At 41.2% G+C, this 20,027-nt stretch overlaps 1 protein-coding gene across 1 annotated transcript in view; it reads left to right on the forward strand.

The window, feature by feature from the left end:
- The window catches only part of ppil2 (peptidylprolyl isomerase (cyclophilin)-like 2), a 389,123-nt gene that overhangs the window by 359,984 nt on the left and 9,112 nt on the right, over window positions 1–20,027 (forward strand). The window contains exons 17-18 of the mRNA XM_060844077.1: window positions 15,501–15,573; window positions 18,655–18,717. Of these exons, the coding sequence (XP_060700060.1) occupies window positions 15,501–15,573; window positions 18,655–18,717 (136 nt within the window). The remainder of the gene's footprint in view (window positions 1–15,500; window positions 15,574–18,654; window positions 18,718–20,027) is intronic.

Genomic DNA, 20,027 nt, shown 5'->3' on the forward strand with positions numbered 1-20,027 from the left:
ACCTTATCTTCAAAGAACATTTGTTAGAGCAGATTAAGGAAAGAGCATGTAATGGTAAAAATATTAACTGGTTATGAGCAGATACTGACAGAAGTCGTAGCTTTTCTGCTGCAGAAATGGAACTGTGCCTTTCTCAATTGAGGTTTTTAGATGTCTTGACGTCACATTTAGCACAAGGAAGTTATTTACAATGAGATACAATCACAGAATAGGAGGACTTGAGGAAAATTAGTGCACAATGATCACAGCTGGAGAAATGTGATTTTCCTTTACCCTTGAACATATTTATGTTTAACTCCCAATGCAAAACAATTAATGAATCATATTGAAAGGGCTTTACAAAAAGCTATTGATATGGCTGAGTTTATCACAACATGACGCACTTGAGTCATGCTGATCAGTAAGTCCTGAGTTTAACCCTACTGAGTATAGCAGACCGTGTGAAAAGCATTTATGTAGCACCTTTCACAACTGCAGGAAATTCCAAAGCATCTTATGCCTATTTAAATGCTTTATTTGAAGTGGAGTCACTGATGTAGCATAAGACACTTGGCAACCAGCTTATGTACAGCAGGGTCCTATAATAGCAGTGTGATAATGACCAGGTCATTTGTTTTATTGTGGGTAATGGATATGTATTACTAAGGGACACTTTTAAAATTGGGAATTGTCCTTTTAAGACAGAGATGAGGAGAATTATATTTTCTCTGAGACTTATACAAGTACTCTGACAATTGATATAGGCTCATTGGTTATTTTTAAAGCAGAATTAAATGGATTCTTGTAAGGTAGGAGCAATCAGGCAAGAGGAATGTAGAATTCAGCACACAAACAGGTGAGTTTTGATCTTGTTGAATGATAGGGCCTGAGAGGCTGAACAGACTACTTCTGCTCCTATATCCTCAGGATGTGCCATGGATTCTTTGGTGTCCACCTGACAAAGCAAACTCATCCACAGGTTGGAGTAGCATGTATACAATACCCCTCAGTATCTTTGGGTAAGAGAAGGAGCAACCAGCCAGGATTCCAATCGGTATCTGCAGGAATGTGCTTGCGGTTGGCTTATTTGAGACAGAGTTGGCTCTTGGTCATGCTCGCTGACATCAGCACCTTCTAACAAAGACAGGAGGAAATTAACAAAAGAAATGCAGCTCTCTCATTGTTATTAATAAATATTGACATCAAAATGTGGACACTGATTGCAAAGACTACTGAAGTTTATTGGAAGTAGATATTGACTGGTGCACAGGTGCAGAGGATTTTGCAGCATTTATAAAATTCCTAAACATTCTGTTGCTGCTTTGTGAACAATAGCGATAGAGCTTTGACTTATCAGTCAGTCATTCGGAGAGACCGCTATCGGACAGCAGAAATGTAGCATTAAAAGATTTGTCAGCTTGTATCAGCGCATGAATAACAGAGATTCTGGAATATTTTCATGCTCCTCAGTAAAAGAAAGCAACAGAAAAGCAATGTTGCAATTATTTGACAAGAGTGAGATTACAATGTCATCAGTGAAAATTTCACTGAATTCAGCAGTGCGAGCTCTATTTGCAAAGCAGTTAAACATGACATGCTTTGGATATTTTTTGATCAAATCGGAAAAGAATTACTTTTACAAAGAGAAAAAGCAGTCAGTGAACTAAAGAGAATGATAGGCTGACCAGTCTCTTCGACCTAGACTGTTAAGGGAAATGGATGTCAATACAATGGGTGCATTGGTTGTAATCTCAGTGAATTGGGCACCACAAATGTAATATTTTGTGCTCAAGGAAAGAAGGGGGCAGAAAACAGGAAGCTATAAGCTATTTAGTCTAATGTATGTTATAGGGGGTAATGCTTGAATCTGTTATGAACGAACTTGATATTTAGAAAATCGTAATACAATCAGGCAGACGGAACATGGTGGAAGGAATATTGGTTTGACAAATCCATTTGTGTCTTTTGTAGTTGTAGCAAGCAACATGGATAAGGGTGACTGGTGGATGTCATGTAAGTAGATTTCCAAAAAGCATTGAATAAAGTGCCATGGAAAAGATTACTATACAAATTAAGAGTTTATGGTGTTGGGAAGGTGATGGCATTGTTGTAATGTTGCTGGTGTAGTAATTTAGAGGTCCAGGTTAGTGCACTAGATGCAACAGTTTAAATTCCACCATAGCAGCTATAAAATGTAAATTCAATAAATAAAATCTGAAAATGCCAGGTAGTTTTAGCAGGGGTGACCACTAAATTATGCAGCTGCAGGGTGACCCTGGCTGGGAAGTGAATGTTCCAAGGGTATTCAATTTAAGGAGGGCACTAGAGAATCATTATGTCTGTATATTGACTGGGCAAACCACATTCGCAATAATCCTGTGGCGAATGAATTCCTGGTTGTCCTCTGAGGAAAGGTTAAGCAGATTGGGCCTAAATTCTTTGTAGTTTAGAAAAGTGAGAGGTAATCTTTTTGAAACAGAAAGACTCATAGTGGGCTTGACCGGGTAAATGTTGAGAAGATGCTTCCTGCCATGGAAGAATCAAAAAGAACAGTGGCTAAAGGGGCTCATTTTAAGAGGGAGATGAAAATTGTTTTCTCTGAGGGTCATTCATCTTTGGGGTTCTCATCCTCAGTGAACAGAGAAGGCTGGCTATTGATTAGAGTCAAGGCTGAGTTAGACAGATTTCTTTGAACTACGAGGGAGCCAAAAGCTATAAGGGATAGGCAGGAAGGTGAAGTTGAGGCTTTAATCAAGTTGGCCATAATCTTATTGAATGACAGAGCAGCTCCAATTTCTTATCGTCGTTTGATTTTCTTGACTGTTAATTCCACTATTGGGACAGAGACCGGAAAGAACTTTTGGTTTTTCTATGATGGGAGGGGAAAGATCACTACATTCTCTCCACAATAGTTTCAGAAGTTTGTTACATCATCCATTTGAGTGCTGGCAGTATCAAAGGTGAGTGTTGCAAGCTACTTAAATAGAGGATTGCAAATTTTAAATTGCATCTTTCGGTAATGTCAGAGCAGCAACCCTGGGCTTTTTTTTACCCACCTTGAAGACACAAAATACAATTGCAACTCTCCCATTTGAGATAACAAATTCAAGACAGAGCAAGAATTAAATCTAGAACCATCGGGGTCTGAGTTGATGAATATAACTGGGCCAGTGCAGAGTTCGGATCTGCTTCTTATGAATTTTAGGATATCTGATCCTGGATTTAAATTTCTTGCAACATTCTGTTTAAAGATACTTGCTAACAAAACGGAGGAATTAGTAATGAGTCAGCAAAAGGAAATAAATTGTCCTTCTGCGATGCAATTTTAAATTGTTAAAACATAGATATAGAATGTTAGTGTGGCTCAGACTGTTGAGATTGTGTTAATATTCAATTGTGTATGTATTTTGAGAAATCCTTTACTTGTTATTATTGAATATCTTTTTCTTAATTTGGTCAAACATCCCATTGAATTATCTCACCTTCTTTCTTTGAATATTAAACAGGTTGGTATACTACCCAAGCTGGTGTGTAAAGGCAACTGTGCATTGAATGTAGGTCAGTTCTCATGCTCTCTCTCTCTCTCTCTCTCATGCACGTACACACACACACATGCGCATTCACTCTCTCACAAGCACACTCACACTCTGACACACTCACCCCGTTGTTGCCTTCCCTTTCATGATATTACAGCACAGAGGCACAAGACTGCTGAATGAATAACTGTAGATTTGTCCTTTTGAGGTTTAACCTTGTGTAATGATGTCACCCATGTTGCTACTTAAACATGGTATTTGCCGAAAGGGAGCTATAGTTGATCCATAAAGCTGACATCAGATTTCTTCAATGGCGCAGAGATACAAATGTCTGTCTTCCCTTTTTTCAGGAGGCTTACCATTAAGTGAATATGAAGTCTGAGTTCAGCTGAGTTAAATGGAAATCTCTCCAAATAAATTACAATACTGTTACATTCTAAATATATTCTCCTTGACAGATTCTAGTACATGTGACTGGTTAGGTTGGCTTATGCCCAAGAGGGATCCCATCAGATATAAATGTTTGCATTTAAACACCAACTTTCATAACCTCAGGAAGTTTACAAGTGCTTTACAACCATTGAAGTGTTTTGAAATGCAGATATTGTGATAAGATAGGAAATGTGAAAACTAGTTTGCCAAATGTGGAATCTTGCTTTGTACAGTGTCTTAATGTCCATATCATCTGTTTTAGAGATTGTGGCTGAGGGGTAAATATTGGCCAGAATATCAGAGAAACTCCAAGATTATCGTTTATGACCAATTGGGAGATTTAATGACAGATGTCACAAATACGCTTTCTATAATGTACTGAAGTATCAGCTTATGCACTCATGATCCTGGTATAAAACGTGAAGCCATAATATTCTGACCCAGCCAGACTTCAGAAATCTTTAGTCAAGAGTGTGATGCTTTATACCAGATCCACCACCACAAACTTGCTGTGGTTACGTACGGATGCATTCATGATGCTCGCAGTTATTTCTCCTCCATTGCACCCTCCCCTCCCTCACTCACTGAGTCGCTCGACATTAAAGGATGAACCGGATATTAAGTGTCAGTGATATAAACTCTTGCCTTTCATATAGCTGCTCTAACTATGATAAATAGTTCTGCTGCAGACTCGAGCGAAATATGCTGGGCACAAATAGCCATGTGACATTGCATCTCCAGTTAGGGTGCTGTGAAAGGCCCTGTCCTGTGGACAATATTTTGCTCATCAGTCATTTAACAAAATGTTGTGCAGTTTATTTTCAGTTATCCAGAGGCACTGACAGCTGAGTGATTAATTTACTAAGCTGTCTAATCTTCACTGATAAACACACCTGCTTTACAAAGGTGACTGAGTGGTGCACTCTGTAAGGTGTTGGCTAGCCTGGCACCTTTGTTTGAAAGTACTGTCTTTTGGATGAGAAGTTAATTTTGGCTCCTGGTTAAAAAAATCAAAGTTGTTTTTGTTTAATTAATAACTACAAATCTACTGCATTGGAAAGTTTCAGTGAATCTGCTGCATGTTTCATACCAGTCATTAAATTTAAAGAATTCTACATGCAATCAGGTCCTTCAAGTGTCCCCATGTAGATCCTTGGGTGACCCTTACTTTAGTAAAGTAATTTGACAATTGAAAATCACTGCAAATGTAACCTTGATGAGAGTGATGGTTTCATTATGAGAGATTTTTCCACTGTGGTGTGCTGACTTTGAATTCTGTCAAACGTAAACGACCTTCAGATTCGCTAACACTTATCAATTGAGTAAAACTCTCACCCAATCAAATCGCTCTTTCCAGCCACATGCATTGTTGAACCATGCCAGTATTTGTCTGCATCAGAGTAATGTTTCTCTTACCTTTTCATGGTCACCAGTAAAAGAGAGTAAACTGAGAAAGCACTTTCAACATGACTGGAAGGGTTCCTTTAAGATGATAGTTTTTAGATTACTTACAGTGTGGAAACAGGCCCTTCGGCCCAACAAGTCCACACCGACCCGCCGAAGCACAATCCACCCATACCCCTACATATACCCCTTACCTAACACTATGGGCAATTTAGCATGGCCAATTCACCTGAGCACATCTTTGGACTGTAGGAAACCGGAGCACCCGGAGGAAACCCAGCAGACACGGGGAGAAGGTGCAAACTCCACACAGACATGAGGCGGGAATTGAACCCAGTCCCTGGCGCTGTGAAGCAGTGCTAACCACTTTGCCACCGTGCCACAGTTGAGAATAGTCCTGCTGGTGCTATACCCAAATCAGAATGAATCTAGCATTATAGAAGGAGACCATACAGCCAATCATACCTATTCAAATCCTGTACAAGTGCTGTCCAAATAGTCATTGAGCTCAGCAGTAGGAAACAAAGTGGTGTTCCCACTCCAAATATCACCTGTTCCTGCGAGCAAATGCATCTGTGTGGATGATTAGTGAGAACAAGTAAGATTGTGAAGAGCAGTGGCAGGTTGTCAACATCACTGAAGGATGCAGGATTATTTATGCTTTGAAAAGCAAAGTTCACACAGCACGTTGGCTCAGTGGTTAGCACTGCTGCCTCACAGCGCCAGGGACTCGGGTTCGGTTCCTGCCTCGGACAACTGTCTGTGAGGAGTTTGCACATTCTTCCTGTGTCTGTGTGGGTTTCCTCCAGGTGCTCCGGTTTCCTCCCACAATCCAAAAGATGTGCAGGTCAGGTGAATTGGCCATGGTGAATTGGCCATAATGTTAGGTGCATTAGTCAGGGGTAGATGTGGGAAAGGGGAATGGGTCTGGGTGGGTTACTGTTCAGAGGATCACTGTAGGGAATTTAATCAGGAAAGGACAATTGAGATTATTAAGTTCATACTGGCTCTTTTCCAAAACAATCTAAAATCATTCCACCATCCCCTTAGCACTGTATTTTCTTCTGCTGAAATTATTTATCCATGTTTTCCTTCAGTTATCAACAAGTGGGATTTTTGTTTCCATCGGTTGCTGCCTCTCCACGAGGATTAATTCAGACTGTTGCTGTGCAGCCTACTCGATGCTTCACACCTTGGACTTGAGAACAAGATCTGTGACTTCCAGCATTTCATAAGAATTTCACCCGACTTTCACACCATTATTAGATTAACTAATTTGTAGAATTTTAACATGGGTACAGAATTCTCGACCAGAGAGACAGAATACCAACAAATGAATGATCAAGTTCATTCTGAACAGGACAAAGTAGGCTGTGACCAGATATGTATAAGGCATAAAATTTAAGATGATGACAACTTCCCTTCCCTTCCCATGTGGTTGACGATGCCCTCCAGCACATCTTCTCCACTTCATCCACCCTTGAACCTCACCCATCCAAATGTAACAAGGACAGACCCCCCTGTTCCTCACCTTCCACCCCAGCAACCTCCACACACAATGCATCATCCTCGCCACTTGTGCCGCCTCCAAATAGACCCCACCACCAGAGATATATTTCCCTCCTACACCTATCAGTGCTCCGAGAATACCATTTCCTCCATGACTCCCTCGTCAGGTCCACACCCCCAACCAGCCCACACCCCACTTCTGGCACCTTTCTCTGCCGCTGCAGGAAGCGTAAACCTGTGCCACCCACTCCCCTCACCTCTGTCCAGGGCCTCAAGAGATCCTTCCACATCAGTCAAAAATTTACCTGCACCTCTACCAATGTCATCTACTGCATCCATTGCAATCGGTGTGGTCTCCTCTACATTGGGGAGACAGGACACCTTCTTGCTGTTCGTTTCAGAGAATATCTCTGGGATACCCACACCCACCAACCCCCCTGCCCCATGGCTGATCACTTCAACTCCCCCTCCCACTCCATCAAGGACATGCAGGTCCTGGGCCTCCTCCACTGCCAAACCATTACCACCCGATGCCTGGAGGAGGAACGCCTCATAAATGTGGATTTCAACAGCTTCCTCATTCCCCCCCCACCCCAATACTATCCCAGTCCCAAACCTCCAACTTGGCACCCCCCTTCAGACCTGTCCATCACTGCCCCCTCTGACCAATCACCTTCTCACTCACCTTCATCCACCTATTGCTTTTTCAGCTACCTGTCCCCAAATCCCACCCCCTCCCATTTATCTCTCACCCCCGACCCAGAAGCCTCATTCCTGATGAGGGGCTTATGCCCGAAACATCGATTTTCCTGCTCCTTGGGTGCTCTCTGACCTGCTGTGTTTTTCCAGCATGACATTCTCAACATAAAATTTAAAACCTATGTGTGTCTTTGTAATGACCAGGCATTACTTCTAAACTGAGGTCACGTTACTATGTGAAGAGGAAAAAATATACAAACAGTAAAAGACCCTCCAATGATATTCAAATGCCTAGTGAATTTGTTGTCACCGGTGTTGGTTGAGAGCATCATGTTAAAACACTGGGACTTGGAGCATTGTTTCCTCATATTGTAGCAATGCTAATTCTAACTATTCAACACTTGGGACATCTTAGATATTTGAGGTAATTGCAAACTAAAAGAAGTCTAAAGTGATTGTGTGGTCAGCTATGCAAAATGTTTACATCACTCTCATGATCGGTGTTATTAAGTCGAAAGATGTTGTAGCCTTGGACTTTATAGAGTCATACAGCACGGAAACAGCCCTTTCAGTCCAACCAGTCCGTGCCGACTATATTAAACTAGTTCCACCTGCCTGCACTTGGCCCCCATAACCCTCCAAACATTTCTTATTCGTGTACTTATCCAAATGTCTTTTAAACACTGTAACTTCTTCTGGAAGTTCATTCCACACACAAACCATTCTCTGTGTAAAACAAAAATTGCTGCTTGTGTCTTTTTAAAATCTTTCTCCTTTCACCTTAAAAATATGCCCCCTAGTCTTGAAATGTTCCCCCCACCGAGGGAAAACACACCTACCATTCATTTTATCTATACCCCTAATAATTTTATTTATCTGTATAAGGTCACCTCTTGATCTACACTCCTACCTACCCAGCTTGGCCTTATAACTCAAACCCTCCATTCCTGGCAACATCCTGGTAAATCTCTTCTGAGCCATCTTCAGCTTAATAATATCCTTCCTAAAACAAAGAGACCAAAATTGGCCACAGTACTCCAGAAGAGGCCTCATTAACTATCATGTTCTGATAGGTAATATCAGTACACAGTTGACGGGGTGTCAGAGATAACAATGAGGCTCTGTAATTGACCCCATTTTCTTTGGTGTTCTAAAGAATAAGATATGATCTCATTGAAACATTCAATATTTTGGAAGCACTTGACAGGGTAGACATGGAGGTTACTGGGGAACCTGGAACATGGGCACAGTCTCAGGATAAGGAGCCAATCATTTAGTACTGAACTGAGAAATATCTTCAGTGTTGTAAAGCTTTGGAGTTTGCTACCCTGGAAAGTTGTGGATGCTCCATTTTTGAGTCAGTTAAAGGTTGGGATACTCTGATTTTTGGTTTCTTGGGATGTGGGAAGTAGTTGGGAAAATGGAGTTCAGACAGATGATCAGCCATGATTTTGTTGAATGATGACACAAGCTCAAGGAGACATCCACTCCAATCCTTATGTTCTTACAACATGCTGCATTTCTGTTTTACGCTTTAAGGTTGAGACAACAATAACGATGATATTTAATGTCAGATTTATCTTGCTGTGACATCATCTGCTATTAAATAGAAGGCAGAACCCATTTCGCAAATATCTCCATCCCTTAATCCATGTCATCACTTCTTTTCTGTACCCAGTCTCTTCTCAGCAGACTGTCCGCAGCTGACCTTTTTAAAAGCAGAAAGAATGGAACAAATTTAGAGTGATCCACTCTGGGAGTTTGCTATGGTTTGTGGAGCAATTTTTATTTGTGTTTCGCTGCATCTTAAACCTGTAGCTAGTAAAGTTTTTAGGGTCTTTCATGTTAAACTGCACTGGTTTAAATTGCATTCAGTTTTAATAACTTCATGGTAGTATTTCTACAAATCGCATTCCTGATCATTATCAAGCAGGTAATCCCTATCTGAGAAGACAAACAAAAAGAGATATGCTGTTTGCTTGAGTTTGCCCAATCCAGTATATAAAAGATCACATTTCTTCAAACCTCCAGAAATGTCCAACATTTTCCATTTTCCCAGCGAACAAAGATGCTAATGTAATTTGACCCATTTGGTGCTCTTTATCATCCTGTGAGATCTGCTTTTCTGGATTTGTTTGTTGAAGGCGGTTGGAGAGGAACTCTCTGGCATGTTTTTTCCTCTGATGGTGGATGGTAAAGTTGAAGCCGTGTAATCTTCTGGGAGAGGTAAGAAAAATCCAAAATGAAACTAGGAGCCAGGAGACGAGATAACATGCAGGCTCCTCAAGCAATCAATATCAGTCCAGTAGATCAATTGGAATACAAAATATTAGCATGCTCATTTAGTGAGAACAATGGAGGCTTCTGGAAGTTTGAATTACCTTAGAAGGCAATTGGGTAAATTCATGCCAGTCCCAATAAGGGAACAAATGCTCTGGAAATTCCTCTCTAACCTCTTCAGCCAGTCAAAACAATTCTGGAATGCTAAGTATTACAATATAGATCAAAGGCTGAACCAACAAAGAGATTTACCAGCAAAAGCTAAGCAAGGATATTTTGCAGTGCATCGTAGAATAATTAGATAGGTAGTGCAGTGCAGCACCATCTACAGAGAATCTGGGCCCTGTATAAACTGCACAAGTAACAGTAAAGTCCTTTAAATCAATAAAGGTACTGTATGCTCGACTGGTTTATTTACTTTCTAATTAGGTACAGAAAACAAAGTAAAGGAAGGGAAAGAAAGATGAGATTGAGAGAGAGAAATCACAAAGAAAAGGTTTTAACTAAGACTAAAATTAAAATTTATGAGTGAGATTCCCTGCTTATAAAAAATTTTCAGTCCTGGAGAAGTCACCCGGTAATGCTTAATTCCATTTTGTTTTGCGGTTAGATAAGTCCAACTTTTTCTGATGCATTTAGTGGGGAAATACTGTAAACTCCTGACTCCCTCACTTATCTGCATGTGTTCAGGCACTGGAAGTTGTTGTCTAATTTACCCTTTTACCCTATCCAAATTATTCCCACTGCAAATTCAAGGCCCCTGTCACTGTTAGATAAGGTGCTGAGGTGCAGTAGAGACGCCTATGTCCAAATTACCTAGGATGACAAATTTCAATTAAATTTCAAGGTTCAACAAAAGGCAGTTTGTTTGAGGAAGGAACATATGCACTCACCAATGATTTAGAGGAGAGTGCTTGGGACAATGATATAAAAGACCAAGGATTATTAGAAGGGAGGATAGAGGACAACCAAAGCACAGAAACAGACTCTTCACTCCAACTCGTCCATGCCAACCAGATACCTGAAATTAATCTAGTCCCATTTGCCAGCACTTGGTCTCTATCCCTCTAAACCCTTCCTATTTACATACCCATCTAGTTGCCTTTTAAATGTTGTAATTGTACCAGCCTCCATCACTTCCTCTGGCAGCTCATTCCATACACACACGAACCTTTGCATGAAGAAGTTGACCCTTAGGTTTCTTTTTACATCTTTGTCCTCACCCTAAACCTATGCCCTTTTAGTTCTGGACTGAGAAATGACCTTGTCTATTTATCCTATCCATGCCCTCATGATTTTATAAACCTCTATAAGGTCACGCCTCAGTCAGTCTCTGATGCTCCAGGGAAAACAACCTCAATCTATTCAGCCTCTCCCTATAGTTCAAACCCGCCAACCTTGGCAACATGCTTGCAAATCTTTTCTGAACCCTTTCAAGTTTCACAACAGCCTTCCTATAGGAGAAAGATCAGAATTGAACACAATATTCCAAAAGTGGCCTAACCAATGTCCTGCACATGACCTCCCAACTCCTCTACTCAATGCTCTGACCAATAAAGGAAAGCGTACTAAATGCTTTCTTCGGTATTCTATCTACCCGAGATTCCACTTTCAAGGAATTATAAACTAGGTCGCACTACAGCTAATTTTACATTATATTTAACTCACCAGGCAACTGAAAAGAAATGACTATTAGAAGTCAGGCAATTACCTGCAGTGTACATCTCTAACATATGCTCTCACACCATTGGTAATTAGTCGAAGACTTTGGAGGGTGTAGTTTGTTTCCTTCATTGTGGAGTAGGATATGATTTAGGGAATACCAAATAATATCAAACCAATCAAAGAATTTATTCTTCAAAGACCCGCAATATAATTTAGAACATGTATCTATCTACAGATTAGATTGTTTCCGTAGTGGTGGAATGGGATATGATTTAGGGAATACCAAATAATATCAAACCGTTCAAAGAATTTATTCTTCAAAAACCCTCAATCTAATTTAGAACATGTATCTACAGATTAGATTGTTTCCTTGATTGTGGAATGGGATATGATTTAGGGGATACCAAATATTATCAAACTAATCAAAGAATTTATTCTTCAAAAACCTGCACTCTAATTTAGAACATGTATCTACAGATTAGATTGTGGCCAGGTCCTCCAGCACCTGGAGAAGCAGAGCTGTCCGTATCGGCGATGAAATTTAGTGCCTGCAGTAGAATGGTTAGCGCAGTCTCAACAGATGTTACATCTTTTATTTATTTATGACCTTCATCTTTAATTCATATCAGGCATCTTTGAAAGTATGTCAACTCTTTATGCAAAGTAGTCTTTATGCCTAATGAACAAACAAAATTGCACCTTTGAAAGCTACCTTGAGTATTCTTTCCGAACATAAATACATCTGAAACATTTATTGAAGTGTTACTATTTGTTATGAAACCACCTAGTAAAGCAGTGATAGTTGGGCCTATTGAAAGATTATAAAGGAAATTGATTTTTTAAAATTCTCTGACATGGATAGAGAAATTGGCTGTCTGACAGGAAACAGAAGTGGAGAATAAACAGGTCTTTTTCAGAGTGGCAGGCAGTAACTAGTGAAGTACTGCAGGGATCAGTGAATCTTAGAATCCCAACAGTGTGGAAACAGGCCCTTCGGCCCAACAAGTCCACACCGACCCGCCGAAGCGCAACCCATCCATACATTTACCCCTTACCTAACACTATGGGCAATTTAGCATGGACAATTCACCTGGGACTGTGGGAGGAAACTGGAACACCCGGAGGAAACCCACGCAGACACGGGGAGAACGTGCAAACTCCACACAGTCGCCTGAGTCGGGAATTGAACCCGGGTCTCAGGCACGGTGAGGCAGCAGTGCTAACCACTGTGCCACCGTGCCGCCCACTATTCTGAAGGAACCCTGAGCAGAATCTCCTATCAGAAATACAGAGCTCGTTCATTGCATGAAAAGGGAGTGCAATGGTAATCTGCATGATTTAGCCACTTCTTGGAAAATCTGATTCGTTACTTGTTAAACTCTACCACTGGGCCAAGTTTAGATTTGGTGGAACAGCTCCTTAGACCAGAAGGTCAACCTGATTAGCCACAAACGCTGTGGATGCCAAGCAAGTCAGAAAGAATTGGCTCACGTCTTGACAATTCAACACACACTTGGCCTAAATCTGAAGTATTCTCCACTTTCCTGGGTAGAGACAGTTGCAGCCATACCCAGAAGATTAGATTGGATTCCCTACAGTAAGGAGACAGACCCTTTGGTCCAACAAATCCACATCGACCCTCTCAAGAGTAACCCACCCAGACTCAGTCCTCTACCATACATTTACCCCTGACTAACACACCTAACACCTACGGGCAATTTAGCATGGCCAATTCACCTGACCTGCGCATCTTTGGATTGTGGGAGGAAATCGGAGGACCTGGAGGAAACCCACGCAGACACGGGCAGAATGTGCAAAGTCCACACAGACAGTTACCTGAGGTGGGAATCAAACCTGGGTCCATGGCACTGTGAGGCAGCAGTGCTAACCACTGAGCCACCATGCAGTCTAGAAATAGTCTATTCAAACAAAACTCTATGCAACACTCTAAACACTGACTTAAGTAATTAATACAACTTGTGCCACCATAACTGCAATGTCTACTATTTGCATGATGCACTGTTGAAGTTTCTTTGACAGCCCCTCTCAAACTTCCAAGTTCAGAGTTACACGGGTAGCAGTGGATGCAAAGAGTATAACATCCAAATCCTCCTTTAAGTCACAAACAAGGATGTACATTCCTTTCCTTCACGGACACGGAATTAAAATCCTAGAACTTGCTTTTCAGTAGCATTGTGGAGGTATTGTCACTACACCTCATGGCAATTAGAGATGGGCAATAAGTGCCATTGTCGCTATCCTAGAAACATCAAAAAAGAAGGAGCAGGGTAGGCCATTGAGCCCTTTGAGTCTGCTCCACCATTCGATATAATTATGGTTGATCATTTAACTCGGGACCATGTTCTAGCTTTCCCCTGGTTGTTATAACACGGGGTAAACCCTTTTGCAAATTTGAACCAGATCCAAAGAAAAGCTCACCTCCCATCGTAATCTGCTAAAGAATGAGTGACCAAGAACTACAAAAGTCCCTCTATGTAAAGAAAAAATTTTAACAATTTATTCTTTAACCCCAAGAAACACAGGAACATTAAACAACAACTATCTACACAGGAATCCTCCTTTGACTGATCAATTCATCTACCTCCCACTCTACAACAATATACTGATCTGATAAAACCCCCCGATTAAATTTGACGAAAAGAATCAAATTTCAAAAACAGCCGGTTGTTGCTGTTCCCTTGGTGTCTTTGTCTGTACTTTCCTGGGTCTTTCTTCAGTCTTCTGCTTCACAACTTTGATATGAAAAGATACCTTTCAGAGAGTGATTCTGTAAGCCATCTGTGTTTGTTGGTGCTGGTTGCCACTCTGGCTAACTGTTCAAAATGTCCGATTTTATATACCCCAAAACATTGGACCATCTCATTGGCTGTCAACAAAACATTAAAGTTCGAATTTGATTGAATTTTGGTATCTTGGGACATAATTTTAATTGATTGGCCAAATTCAAATTTGTTGTGTACCATGGCAACACAGCTTCAACTATTTGTTTCATAACCAAATGGTATATTTAAAAATGTTTCAGTACACTCTGTGCCTCTCTAGGTCCGTGCCAGCTTCCACTCTCTCTTAAAGGTACAGTACACACCTACACCTTCATAGCACTCTGTCCTTTGATTCCTTTAGCCTTAAGAAGCTTAGCTAACAGAGCTAACGATAGGTGGATGAGGCACAGAGAGAGAGAGAAAGAGAGAGAAAACAGTAGTTGGGCAGACAAAGGAATGGGTAAAGATCAGCCTGAAGGAATCAACAGCTGCTAATAGGTAGCAGCCCATGTGATGACAATGTCTGGTGTGTAGGGGTTGGATGAAGGTGCTCAGGCCCTACAGTTATTGAACATGATACAGAGTCCTGAAGGCTTGCAGCGCGTCCCCAAGAGGAAAATGAGATGCTGCACATCCAGCTTGTACTGGATTTCACTGGAGCACTGCAGCAAACCCATGGCAGAGATGTTGAAATGGAAGGCAACAAGAAGGTCAGGGTCATTTTTGCAGACAGAACATAAGTGTTGTGCAACACAGCAACCCAGTCTGTGTTTCATCTCCCCAAAGTAGAGATCACATAGGGTGCAACGAATACAGTGGACTAAATTGAGATGGATGCAGGTAAATTGATGCTTCACTGGAAGATATGTCTGCGGTAATGACCTGTAAACTGCAGAGGCAGGTCTCCCACACCACCTTCTATCTCCCCCAGACCTTGACCCCACCATTGAACATATTGTCTCCACAATGGACACAAGAGGCAAGAACTGGAAGTTGGATAGTTTATCAAATTTCAGTTTTTTGTCAACTTTCAGTTGACGTTCACACAGAAATGAGAAGTCAAAGGTCTTCATGTGTGCTCATATTTAACTGAATATCTGTTAACTTTATCTTTTCTTGTAACTTTGTTTCTTCTTAACTACGTATGAATTGGGGATGTGAATTGTGCAGCAGTTAAAAGATAGCTGTTATTTTATTTCTGTTTAAATTTCAGAGTCGTTGGTGGTTTTGAGACTTTGACAGCTATGGAGAATGTGGAGAGTGATGTAAAGACCGACCTGCCAAAGGTAAACCTAGTCTAAAGACAGCATGATCTTTGAGAGCACAAACTGGATTTCCCCCACGCTGGAGCAGAAGCAGGTTGTGGACCTGGAAATCTCGCTTCTGTTTCAGCCAATCTGTTGCCCCAATCTTTGCAAGGGAGGGAGAGAACATGGCCTTCAGTACTGCCCTGCACCTACCATCACAGGGATCGGGGAGATTAAAAGCCCATCTCTTAAAAGGTTTCTAATAATTCCAGATGAAGCTAGCAATTTGTCAGACTGGCTGAATGAAAGAAAAGGCACCACATGGGGCTGTCATAGAAAAGTTTATGAAGGTCAGTAAGGATGCTTTCTAAAGTTTGTGCTTAACTCTCTGAAGGTAAAGTTACAGAAGCCCATTGCAGGAATGGAGGCAGATTAAGAACTTTACCTGTTCAATGATCATTACCCTTCTGGAATGATCTGGGCATCAGGGGTGTGTATGAATAGACTCCACCTGAGCATGAAGCCTGCAGATGGCATTGGTGCAGCACCCTTGTAAATCAAAGCCAGTGGAGATGAGGCCAGTGTAGGACAAGTAGGACTGGATGCTAGGAAGTCGAAGAGAGATACAAGAGGCACAAAGGAATTACCTTGAGAACAGGTTCTGTAAGTAAAGGCAAAGAGACCTTTAAGTGACTGAGATTGAGTGACAAAGGAAGATGTGAATCACTGGGCAGAAAGTTAGAGACATCTGCCCTTATTAGCTGCACAAGTCTGTGGTATCTCTCAGGAAGCTGTACATTGGTACAAACATTGCTTACAGGTACCAGCTTCCTCTTTATCAATGCTGAGCAATGTGCTATATTCATAACTGATGGAGCATCCCAAACTCAGAGGGCACTGAGTTCAGTACACAGATCAGTTAGAAGGTGCCATGCAGTATTCCCCCTGACAATAGACTTGGTGTTCTGCTGCACTTTTCACTACATGGCCCTAAAGAGCTGTGAGCCTGGAAGGACAGTGAGTCCCCAGAGGATTCAATTTATCAGGGATGGACAGAGGGAGGAACAGATAGGGACATGTGAAAGGAATTGGGGTAGAGGCAGCTAATGCTGAGCAGAGAGTGTCCCTGTCATCCTCCAGGAAGAAGACCCCTCTCCTCTATCTCCTCAGTACCAGATCTCTTGATGCCCTGTGGCTTCTTGCTTTCCTGTGATGCAGTGGCAGGCTTTGGCACAAACTCTATCAAGACAGCTAGTAGCCTCAGTGATAGTTTTCCTTGGGATATGCAGTGCACCCACATTTCTGTTCTCACTGGTTTTTATTGGTCAGGAACATCTGTTTTGGAAATTCCACCAAAGATGAGTTTCTGACAGAAAAACCCATTTACCTCCTGTTTCCCATTTCCAAGAGAAAACTCCAGCCCATGTTTCTGTTCTCCCCTTTTCTATCATGTTATAATGTCCAGCTAGCGGTTAATATGCTATCTTCCAGTTGACATAGCTATTGCTAGAATGAGTTCCCAGTTTTTCCTCGTAAAATTTCTATCACACCATGATTTTTAAATTATTCACTCTTCTTGTATCATGCAGCGATGCTGTGTTGATGCCATTGTACGAAAGGATAACTTCATCCGTAGTTAATATGCTCACAGATGTCCTGGCTTTTCACTGCTCACATGAGCAGCACTCATTACTGAGGGTCAATTCTTCTGCCTATTTTAATGCCATGGTCTAATGAGATTTTGGTGATTTTTCTTTTTCGTGAAATTGAAAATCTGATTGTCGCCTGAATATAAGCACCTTTGTCCTGAAACCACAAGTAGCAACAAGATTCCATTCTGTAGTGCCTTTCAAGTTGAAAAATGTTCTAAGGCACTTCACAGTTGTACAATCAGAAATAGAAGTCATATGTCTGGAGCTCTCAGGCTATCAGAATTCACTTCCAAGGATTACAAACTGAAGTAAAAGATAAATAAATTTAAAACTAAGTCTTTCTGAATTCAGCTAATTTCTATATTATTACGTTAAGTATATTGGGACAACTTACCGTTAATGGAGTATTATACTTCTGTACCTCGCCTTAATTATTGCCAGAAAGAATGTTTTGATCTAGTGTCATTGCCAATGCATTTTGTGATATTGCCCATCCATCCATCTGTCAATACTCCGTAAGTATCACAGACGTTTGAAGGTAGTCCATGCTTTTCATAACAGACTGAATCCCTTAAGGATTTGGAATAAGGTGGAATATCTGTCAAGATCCCAATCAGTTCATAGGGTGAAAGAAAACTTGCATAGTTTTCTGTGTACATCATTGTACTCGGTACTTACGTGAGAAAGACTGTTGAAAAAAATTACATTATTAATTTTTAAAACTAAATTCAAAATAAACATGCAGTGGCGTGTAAGTCCTTCAATTCTAAACTGTCTCATGCTTTGCCCAAAATATTCTAAGCTGCAATCCAATATTAGATTCATGAATTACATCTCAGCCCCAAACAGAACATTACTTTTGGCGAAAGAAATGGAAATTGAATTGTTGGTTCTGAAACTTAATAAGTAGATGTAATTGAAATATTTTATCAGCTAGTATTTACACCTTGCTTTGACTACCCGCTGAAATCATAGATAGCCAAGAATTTTGGTCGGGGTTTCCTGGCTGAATACTGGTCCTTGTGTATTTACGCTAATTCCCAGAAACTCTCTGTTTCAAACTGTGGCAAAGTTCATTTAACATCCATATTTGGTGGGTGGCACGGTGGCACAGTGGTTAGCACTGCTGCCTCACAGCGCCTGAGACCTGGGTTCAATTCCCGACTCAGGCGACAGACTGTGTGGAGTTTGCACGTTCTCCCCGTGTCTGCGTGGGTTTCCTCCGGGTGCTCCGGTTTCCTCCCACAGTCCAAAGATGTGCGGGTCAGGTGAATTGGCCAAGCTAAATTGCCCATAGTGTTAGGTAAGGGGTAAATGTAGGGGTATGGGTGGGTTGCGCTTTGGCGGGTCGGTGTGGACTTGTTGGGCCGAAGGGCCTGTTTCCACACTGTAAGTAATCTAATCTAAAAGTAACCTAATCTAATCTAATTCCCGACAGTTGAGCTTTGTTTTTTCTCCCCACCTATAGGAAGAGATCAAAATTGAGAGGACAGCAGTGTTTGTGGATCCTTTTGAAGAAGCAGATGTTTTGGTAAGTGCTTAGCAAGATATAATAATTTGTTCAGACATCATCTCCTTTAACTCTGCCACAGCCCAAACTTAATGGTGATAATTCAAGTAAAATGAGCACATTATTTTTACCTGTATGAGCCATAGGGCAACTTGGCTTAAGAGCCAGCCTGCCTTTAATGGAACATTGATCTTTGGCCAAATAGCTTATATTATAATAGATCACCTTGCCTGAAATATTTGGCCTAGAGTATGTCAGCTATGACTCAGTAACACGTTTCTCTCAGAGTCTGAGGTTAAAAATTCATGTCCCTTTTCGGACATTTCAGGACACAAATCTCAGCTGACAAGCCAGTGCAATACAGAGGGAGTACTGGGCTGTCAGAGATGCTGTTGAGGTTGAGGTCCTGAATACTATCTCAGGTGAACATAAAGGATCCCATCTCAGTATTTTGAAGCAGTTTGGGAAGTTATCCATGGTGTCCTGGCTATTATTTATCCTTTAAGCAATATCACACAGAAGGTGGAATAACTGGTCTTAATGTATTGCTGTGTGGCATTTTGCTTCTATATTTGCTGGATTTAAAAGGTCTATCCATTTCAAAAAGACCTCATTGGCTGCAAAGTGCATTGGAATGTTCTGAAGTTTTGAAAGGACCTTTATACTATAAAAGGCAGTTTTCCTTTTTCTCCTTTAAGGACAAAAGCTCCCACTGAGGCTCAGCTGAGCTTTTATTCCTGATGAAGGGCTTTTGCCCGAAACATTGATTTCGCTGCTCCTCGGATGCTGCCTGAACTGCTGTGCTCTTCCAGCACCACTAATCCAGAATCTGGTTTCCAGCATCTGCGGTTATTGTTTTTACCGAGCTTTGTATTCCTCAATACATCAACAGAGATGTAGCAGAGTAGACATTTGAGACTTTTCCATTCACTCTTTAACAGCGACCTCAGCCGGAACTGGGTGAGGAAAAGGCTGACGCTTCTTAATGTCGCTGTATCAGTGTTGCTGCTGACTGAGTCTACATCAGAGCACAGCTGATTACGGTGTAGTCTGTGATGTCAGCACTATCAAGACCATGATACAGTAAAGAAATAATCTATATTTATGCATCCTGAGGACATTCCAAAGTAACTGACATTCACTGAGTTATTTTTCTGGTTTTAGTCACTGTTGTGGAGACAAACAGCACTGTTTTAGGTGTTTCTGCAAGTATTTTAAAAAATAATTAACTCTGCGTGTTGGTACTGTAGGAAGTGAGTCTGGAAATCATAATGGAAAGTACAGAGATGGCAGAACAGGTATTTTGTATCAGTGATCACTACACAGAATAT

The sequence above is a fragment of the Hemiscyllium ocellatum genome, chromosome 24, assembly GCF_020745735.1.
Source record: "Hemiscyllium ocellatum isolate sHemOce1 chromosome 24, sHemOce1.pat.X.cur, whole genome shotgun sequence".
In the NCBI taxonomy this organism is placed as follows: Eukaryota; Metazoa; Chordata; class Chondrichthyes; order Orectolobiformes; family Hemiscylliidae; genus Hemiscyllium; species Hemiscyllium ocellatum.